The sequence below is a fragment of the Mastomys coucha genome, unplaced genomic scaffold (assembly GCF_008632895.1).
Source record: "Mastomys coucha isolate ucsf_1 unplaced genomic scaffold, UCSF_Mcou_1 pScaffold22, whole genome shotgun sequence".
Classification (NCBI taxonomy): domain Eukaryota; kingdom Metazoa; phylum Chordata; class Mammalia; order Rodentia; family Muridae; genus Mastomys; species Mastomys coucha.
This window is the reverse complement of record NW_022196905.1, coordinates 209448970-209458197: the sequence shown is the minus strand read 5'-3', so window position 1 is coordinate 209458197 and position 9228 is coordinate 209448970. Positions and strand designations below refer to the sequence as shown.

General features: G+C 51.5%; 1 protein-coding gene across 1 annotated transcript in view; it reads right to left on the bottom strand.

Annotated features, from left to right (window-relative positions):
• The window catches only part of Ell (elongation factor for RNA polymerase II), a 51973-nt gene that overhangs the window by 3913 nt on the left and 38832 nt on the right, over positions 1-9228 (bottom strand). The window contains exons 4-8 of the mRNA XM_031340133.1: positions 9013-9176; positions 6404-6669; positions 4428-4552; positions 3099-3177; positions 2308-2782 (exon numbers count right to left, since the gene is read on the bottom strand). Of these exons, the coding sequence (XP_031195993.1) occupies positions 2308-2782; positions 3099-3177; positions 4428-4552; positions 6404-6669; positions 9013-9176 (1109 nt within the window). The remainder of the gene's footprint in view (positions 1-2307; positions 2783-3098; positions 3178-4427; positions 4553-6403; positions 6670-9012; positions 9177-9228) is intronic.

Genomic DNA, 9228 nt, shown 5'->3' with positions numbered 1-9228 from the left:
CCTGTGTTCTAGGAGATAGTGGATTAATGGAGTGAAATGGCACTGGATCCTGTGTTCTAGGAGATAGTAGATTAAGGGAGTGGGACTTTGGGGCAAGATTCTACCCAGCTAAATTTAGATTCAAGCATGGTGGTGGTACACACCTTTAATCCCAGCAGATAGGCATGCAGTTCTCTGAGTTCAAGGTCAATCTACAGAGCAAAGTTCCAAGACAGCCAAGCTTAGGCAGTGAAGGAGTTGGAAAACAGAAAGCTGGTGATAATGTAATAGAACAAGGGGGCCATGTTCGAGCTCCTGAAAACTGCAGAACTCAACAACACCTTTGGCAATGTGGCTCTGGCTTTAAAGACAAAAATAGAGGGGACTACTGGGACAATTGATGCTGGTTAGCTAGAACTAAGAAATTAGTGGTAATTAATAAAACACCAGCATTACTAAGGAGAAATCTTCTTGGAAGTGTTCTCTGAGAGCACAAAAAAGTTGTGTTCAGAGACAGCCAAGGTTGTACCTCGTGCTGCAGCTGGACTTAGTAGTGTGTAAGAGTCACCCAGGTGGCACTGGCCTTGAAGGCATAAAGGGGTCATGGAGAGTGTGAAGGTACAGCCTCAGTTGCAGTTGATGGCCCAGGACTGAAGGGGTCATGCAAAGGATCTGAGGCTTGGTGCCACAAGGAGAGCCTATGAGAGGCTATTGGTAAAGCCTAGCTGCAGTGGAAGACCCCAGCATATTGGAAATACCAGTACCATGGGATGATCACCAAGAATAGCAGTAGCAGTGGAGTGGATCAACCTGAGCTTAGAGTGCTACAGAGGGCAGAGCTGGAGAGGGCAGCCTGCTAGAGGAGCCCAGAAGATCATGTGTGGATCCCAGACATTGAAACAAGAAACTATAACATTGAAGTTGCCTTGGAGACCCCAAGATTTTTGAGATGCCTGAGCTGTGGGCTATCTGCTGAGGAAAGCTGCTAACAGGGAGTGGGAATCAGCTTAGGAGAAAGAAATTTGTTGCAGTCAACAAAGATGAAAAGGAGTTGGAGATCTGAAGACTGCTTCTACATCAGACGTGGAGATGTAGAGTTTGGAGTTTAAAGATTACAGTTAGGTGATTGGATGGATTTCAGAAAAGACTTTGAACTTTGGACTTTTAACTTTATTTTACAAATGTGAGTATACTGTTGCTGAGCCATCTCTCCAGCCCCCTTAACATTTTTCTAATGTATTTTTTTTTTTAGAATTATTTTATTTATATGAGTCCACTGTCGCTGTCTTCAGGCATATGTCTTCAGAAGAGGGCATATGATCCCATTACAGATGGTTATGAGCTACCATGTGGTTGCTGGGAATTGAACTGGTTGCTGGGAATTGAACTCTGCTCTGTGCTCTTAACTGCTGAGCCACCTCTCCACCCAGACTTTTAACATTATTGAGACTGCTACAGACTATGGGGATTTTGGAAGTTGGACTAAATGTACTTTTTAATTATGCTATGTTTAGGTATGGCCCCCACAGACTCATGTATTTGAACAAGCCTATGGAAGCCAGGGAGTGGCACTACTTGGAGGTGTGGCCTTGTTGGAATAGGTATGTCACTGTGGGTGTGGACTTAAGACCCTCATCCTAGCTGCCAGGAAGTTAGTATTCTGCTAGCAGCCTTCAGATGAAGATGTAGAACTCTCAGCAACTCCTGCACCATGCCTGCTTGGATGCCGCCATGTTTCTGTGTTGAGGATAATGGACTGAACCTCTGAACCTCTTAGCCAGCCTCAATTAAACATTGTCCTTATAAGAGTTGCCTTGGTCATGGTGTCTGTTCACAGCAGTAAAACCCTAACTAAGACAGGTCTCAGGAGCTTAGGAGTGAAGGGCATAGCCAGCACAGGACTTCAACACCAGATCCATGCTCTCACTATACTATAGGCAGAGGAGCTGCTCTCAAGGCCTTCTGATACACAGGGCTCCTCACAAGTCCTGCTGTGTGAGGGGCCACAGAGATGCCTCACTTCTCAGTGTCCTCCGGTCCCAGCAACCTTTGTTCCCTGGGCTTAGTGTTCCCTGGGCTACCTGTGCCTTGCCTGGATATATCCCTGCATACAGCTGTTTTCTTTACCCTCCCTCTGCCTCTCTGGCTCAGGGCATCTCAGTACTCCCAGAAAGTGGTGTGTGCCATGTTACCTCTGTCTGGGTGCTTCAGCTCCCAGCCCCAAGCACTGGGTAGTAGGCTAGTGGCCTGCCACAGTGGCCCCAAGTCCTGATCCCAGTAGTGGTCTCACATCTCACATACTAGAGGAGACAACCAAGTGGCACTGACCTGGGTCATCTGGAGGCAGTACAGGGGCAGTAGGTACATCAGGCTGTGGGGCAGGGGGCCTTTCTTCAAGGTGTCGCTCCTTGTCTTTGTGCTTCTTGGACTTCTTCTTGGGTCGGCTATGGGTGTGTGAGGAGCTAGTAGGTTGCTCAGCCTGAGGAAAGTCCGTCAGCAGGGGAAGACCAAGGTGGGGTGGTGGAGCTGGGGTGGCCTCCTGGTGCTTGTAGTCCTGGGTACTGTGGCCTAGGTCATTACTGACATCAGCCAGGGGGTCGTGGGTCCGTGGGGGCTCCAGCCGTGGGGGCAGATGGCTAGAGCTGAGGGTGTCTGATGGGGTGGGTCCTGGAGCGGGCAGCAGAGTCTCATGGCCATTGGGGACACCCAGTTTGCCATTGAGGGTAGGTTGTGCTCGCTGTGTAAAATGTGAGATCCGGGGCTTCTTGCTGGCCAGGGGGTCAATGAAGTCTGTAGGCCGTTTCTGAAAAGCCATAGGGACTAGGCTGAGCAGAGATATATGAGGGAACTAGTAGCCACCCAAGGGCCTGCTGTGACCACACGGGGGCGCACACACACAGAGCTGGCCACACACACAAGAGAAGCACCCAGACAGAGAAGAAGACTGCCCTGACTGGGCAGTGAAGGTGCCTGAGGCACATGGCCACCCAGAAAGACACTCCCAGCCCCAAAGACAGCAAGTCCCCCCCAAAGAGTGTGGCTCAGGCAGTGGACATTGGCTACAAAGGACTGTAGGGCACCAGTGAGGACCCCACACTCAACCACCCCCAGGCAGGTACCTGAGAGGGTGAGGCGGAGCGCCCGTGCTCTCGGGGTGGGCTGGAGTCTGTGGTGGCACTCTGTGGCTGACACAGCTTCCTGCAGAGGAGTGGTAGAGGCACTATGGTGGCACTGCCACTGTGCTCCAGGGACTATGCACAGAGAGGGCCAGGTTCCCAGAACCAAAGCAGGGCTGTGCAGGGGCACTTGCCAAGCAGAGCCCATCTGGGTGCTCAGGGAGGACTCCCACTTTGGCATGCTGAGGTGCGGGCAGTTAGTGCCTGGGCTTGTCAATGAGATGGAGAATTGCAGGTCAGATATGAAAACATACCTTTCCTGCAGCACATTAGGACCCCAGAAGCACAAAGGCAATTCTGTGTGTCAGCGGTGACCTTGTGTGTGGTCCCACCATGCACGAGGTGTCACCCTTATTCCTACCCTGATCTGGCACTGAGCACACAATGGCTCATCATTCATAACAGGGGGCATGGCATCAGTGATGGCAACTAGCCCAGGCATGCTGGCCCTGTACACCCATGCTTGTGGAGCAGTGACAGGCCTTATGTGGACACCTCCAGCACTTGGGTGTAGATGACCCTGACAATGGGGCATGCACTTGTCAGCCCAGCACTACTGGAGGGTGGAGACAGAAGATGGGTAGGAGTTAATAAGGTCTGTACTGTCTCTGTAAGACACTGACTCAAAAAAAGAAGCCAGGCATGGTGACACACACGTTTAATCCCAGTACTCAGGAGGCAGAGGCAGGCTGATCTCTGAGTTAGAGGCCAGCCTGACTTACAAAATGAGTTCTAGGACAGCCAGGACTATACAGAGAAATGCTGTCAGGGAAAAAGAAAAAGAAAGAGAAAGAGAAAGAGGAAAAGAAAAAGAAAAAGGAAAAGGAAAGGAAAAGGAAAGCAAGTAAGCCGGCTGTACTGCCCAGAAGTATGTGCCAGGCAGCAAGCCTGGGGCTTTTATCAACATGTGCCCTCTCAGTCTCCAGGCACCAGTCAAGGCACAGGTTGGAGGTGAGCTCAGAGTGCCATGGTGCCCCCAAACTTGAGGAATCGATAGCAATCTCTGAGAGAAATCACTCAAGAGCTAGCAAGCTGCTCTGCTCACAGCACAGCACCCAGGGGAAGTGGGTAATTATTGTGCTGCTCCCTTGGAGTCTACCTCACACAGACTGTTGGTCCCAGAGGTCACAGGAAGCCATGGGGACATGGATGGGACACCTTGGCCCAGAGGAGGCTGCATAGATGGTTGGGGACAGCCATAATCGTGAGCCATCTGGCAGGCTGAGGCTAGAGCGTGTATGCCAGCCTGCTGCCCCCAAGTGCATGTCTTACCGCATGAGCACGCGCTTCAACAGCTGCTGGTCACCCTCAGAGTAGCCGGGCCAGTCCTTCTGCACGTTTTTGTACATGCAGTCCTGTAGTGTGCACGTGCCATCCTTGGGGTTCACACTGGCCACCTGCAACATATCCAGTTCTCACTGAGTGTCACTGCCTAAGGAGGCAGCAGGGGTGGGGGTGTGAGTGCTCAGGAAGCACAGGACCCCACAGGGTGGTGGTAGCACTGGATCCATGCCACACCATGTCAGGTCCCCAGCATTTGAGCTGCTGACGGCCCAGACAGTCCTGATGAAGCACAGAATGCCATCCATATGCTCACAGCCCCTGACAAACCCCACCCTTTCAGATGGTGGCCACCAGCCATTCCTCTCTCCCTGCCACAGAACTACTTCATCTCAGGCTGTCTCTCAGGCTCAAAGAATCTGATGAGAGGCCTTGAAGGGACCAAGGCTATGTCTGTGCTGGCCTTGCTAGGTGCCAGAGTGCAGTACATGCATACATTGGCTATTCATTCAACCGTGCCAAGGCCACAACCGGTAAGAACTGAGAGGGATGAGTTATATTTAATGGGCTTTGAAGACACAGCCTTGCCTTAGAACCCAGGCTGGAAGGGTTTCGGAATTTGGACTTAGAATTTCTTGTCTGAGGATGCTGGGACCACAGGTAAGCCAGCATGCTAACCTGGCAGAGCCTTTTACTAACAGTCCACTTCATGACAGCACTAAGATTTAAATGGTGAACTGCTGTACCTTCCACTCACGGCTACTCCAAGCAGGAGCACTTACTCCCATGTGCAGGTTCCTCCATGATGGTATGTGGCCCCACTGACCAACACTACTTAAGGCATCCTGTCCTAGAGCAGGCTTCCAGCTCCCCCGATACATCTAATAGCCCGGGCCACCCAGCCTACACTGAAGGCACAGTCTTGAAAGGCTATGACTCCTTCCTGCAGATGCTCAGGGTCTCTGATGGCCTGTGGAGACTGCAAGAGACCTGACCAGGTCGTGACCCCCCACTCAAGATAGGCCCATGTTCAAAACCTGCAGGGTCCTGTTGCCCCTCACAAGATACATCATACACTCAAGAGTACCAAGTTGATAGGACTGGCCAAGGTCAGACCTGGCATGGCTGATCAAAGGCCCTGGGAGTTACACAGCCTCAGATGCCTCTAGCTCCATCGCATGCTGCATGCATGCACTCCATGGTCTGAGCCAGAGGTTGGTCATGGTCTCTCCTGATTCCAGAGCTTTCTCTGAGATTGGTATTATGTTGTCACCAGAGCACAGGGGGTAGGCCACCCCAATCCACCTCTGTGCTGTCCCCAAAGCCTGGCTGGTGCTGACATTTTATTTTATTTATTTTTGAGACAGGGTTTCTCTGAGTAGCCCTGGCTGTTCTGGAACTTATTAGGTAGATAGGCTGGCCTCGAACTCAGAGATCTGGCTGCCTCTGCCTTCCAAGGGCTGGGAGTAAAGGTGTGGACCACCACTACCATGCATGTCTGTCTGTAAGAGCAGCCAGTGCTCCTAACCACTGAGCCATCTGTCTAGCCCTTGAATTTGTCAATGATTAGGGTGGGGAATGCTGTGACTGAACTCAGGTCACCAGCCAGCAAGTTCCTTTTGCACTGAGCAAGCTCACCCTCCTCAGCCAGGGCAGGGGGTCAGCACGACAGCTCGCCTCTCAGAATCCCAAGATGTCTCCAGAGTGGAAAGAGCAGGAAGACATGGCTCAGCTGTGCCAGGCTGTCCCAGGCTGCCCCATGAACAGTGCAAGGCTAACAGCCAGCCACAGACACAGGCTCTTAGCAAGTCTCCAGGTAATGGCTGTCAGCCAAGTTTGTGCACATATAGGTCTGCAGGCATCACCTGTCATGGATCCAGCAAGGGGGGGCGGGGCACTGAAGACCTTGTGAGGATAGCTGAGACGGCCTGCCTGCACAGCACAAGGTCAGGCTGGTTTGTACCCACCTGCTGCAGCAGGCTGTCCAGGGTGTCCTTGTCTGCCTGTGTCAGCCCATCCTTCTGCAACCGCAGCAGCAGCTCAGCCTTCCTGTAGGGCCTCAAGGCCAGGAGGTGTAGCACCCGATCTCGGAAGGGCCTCTGTACCACACTGTTGGCTCCACTTCCACTGCTCTTTCTGATGGCACTTGCCAGGTTAATGGGGGTAGCACGCTTCCGGGAGGGTACTGCATCAGCTGTCCCTGGCGCTGGCTTCCGAAACTGAACCTTTTTCCCTGAAATGAGAGCCTAGTTCAGGGCACAGGAAGCAACCACATACCATGCCATAGGAACAGCATCAGTGGTCCACAGCACAGCACAGCAAGCACTAGGCAACAGGAGAGAGGTGGGGAGAGACTCAGAAACTGTGTGAACATGTGGGCATCTGGACATCTTGCCACAGCCCAAAGGCAGAAGGCACTGGGGGCTGACACAGTCCCAGGCAGGGCCTGGGCAACATGGAACACCAACCACCACAGGATATGTGGACCCCTGCATGTAATATGAGAACCCTCACCTGAAACATAGGTGCCCTCAGCCAGGAATCTACAGCCACCCTGGCCTGCTTCTGCAACTTTAGAGGCAGGATGTATCACAGTGTCTGGGTTGCCCCAGGAGCTGCACTAGAGACCCAGGTGTCTCTGGCTGAGCCATGGTCTCACCCAGTGCATTCTGGAAGCTGTAGTCATCAGGAGGCCATTTTGAACAGCTGTTCAGGACAGAGCAAGCTGGGAGCCTAGAGGCCCTGGGCCAGGAGGATATCCTCCAGTACTAATACTTCCCTTCACGTCTGGTTCAGAACGATGTGCCTAGCCTCAGGTCACTGGGGTGAGCTGGCCAGTGAGACACTCTGGGTGGGGTGAGTACATCCAAGGGTTTGGTGGTTTGAGACAGACCTCCTTATATAGCCCAGGCTATCTTAATTCACCATCCTCCTGCCTCAGCCCCCTGGGTGCTAAGACAACAGGTGTGCCTATTAATTACATTCAACAGTCTTAGAAGTCACCATGGTACCCAACAAGGTGTGATAAAATGAGGCCGCTAACCACAGATTCATTTATATGTGTTCACACCCATTTTGCCTTGAGGAGAAGGCTTCTGTCACCAAGAACAGTACAAGGCCCTAACCAGTGCACAACAGGGCCTGTGATAAGGCCCAGCCATGCTCTGACTACTCACGTCTCATCCAGAGCTGCCTCACACAAGTGTGTGGGGCAGGGCAGGAGCAATGTGAAATTCCCACTCTTTATTTTGTATGTTTGTTATGTCTGTGCACGTATGTGTAGTGGCCAAGGAGGCCAGAAGAAAGCACTGGACCTCCTGGAACTGTAGTTAAAAACGTGAGCAGCCAACTCCCCAGCCCCTATGCCTCACCCTCCAGAGTCTCAGTGGACCAGGCTGGCCTCATCTCACTACATATCCTGAAGTGGACAGGGCAAGACCAGAAGGCCTTAACCCTACACAAAGGAGTATAGGAAGCTGAGGATTGCTGAGCTCCTGAGATAGTCCTCCACAGGGTAATCATTCAATGCATAGTGGTCAGCCTTGAAAACATTATATGAAAAGGCAAGCAGATCTCTGTGAGTTCTAGGACAGCCAAGGGCTAACATAGAGAAATCCAGTCTCAAAAAAAAAAAGAAAGAAAAAAAAAAAAAAAGAAAAAAAAAAAGGCTGGTGAGATGGCTCATCGGGTAAGAGCACCGACTGCTCTTCCATAGGTCCTGAGTTCAAATCCCAGCAACAACATGGTGGCTCACAACCACCCGTAATGGATCTGACGCCCTCTTCTGGAGTGTCTGAAGACAGCTACCATGTACTTATTTATAATAATAAATAAATCTTTGGGCCAGAGCGATCAGGGACTGAGCAAGTGGGGTCTACCAGAGTGAACGGGCTGACCAGAGCAGGCAGAGGTCCTAAAAGTCAATTCCCAACAACCAGATGAAGGCTCACAATTATTTGTACAGCTACAGTGTGTACTCATATACATGAAGTAAATAAAAGAATCTTTAAAAAAAAAAAAGAAAGAGGGTTAGGCGTTGGTGGCACACGCCTTTAATCCCAGCATTTAGGAGGCAGAGGCAGGTGGATTTCTGAGTTCCAGGACAGCCTGGTCTACAGAGTTCCAGGACAGCCAGGGCTATACAGAGAAACCCTGTCTCGAAAAACCAAAAAAAGAAAGAAAGAAAGAAAGAAAGAAAGAAAGAATATATATATATACACACATTATCAAAAAAATTTAAAAACTAGGAACATTTGATTGATGGATTGTCCCCATGTTACCAAAGTTCACTCACCTTCCAGTCTGTAGTTGTGGCCACAGTGGCCTATGAAGGAATGGCTGGGAAAAGCTGGAGAACAACTAAGTGGGGCCTTGACCTACCCATATATCTGTATCTCTCTGATGAAGGTCAACAAGGCCAAAAGCTGGGAGAGGGTGGCTGACCCAGGGCCCTGTCTCACTTGGGGCTTACATGACACCTGCAGCCCCAGACCCCACCCTCCGAGGCTGGACAGACACACTCTGTCTAGGTAGTGCATGCCCAAGCTTCTGCCCCAGCATGCTGCCTGCCACTCACCCATGTACCGGCCTCCAGCCTTAATGACGATGGCACTTCGGCTCCGAGTCTCTTCTTCTGCCTGTGCCATGCTCTGTCGTGCCTTCTGGTAGGAGTCATCAGTGGCGCATACTGTGACCTTGTCCTGGATGCTGCCCAGGCAGTCCAGGTGTACATCCCCATGGCTGCAAAACAAGAGGGAGTTTCACCATTAGGGTGCCACTCAAGTCATGCCAT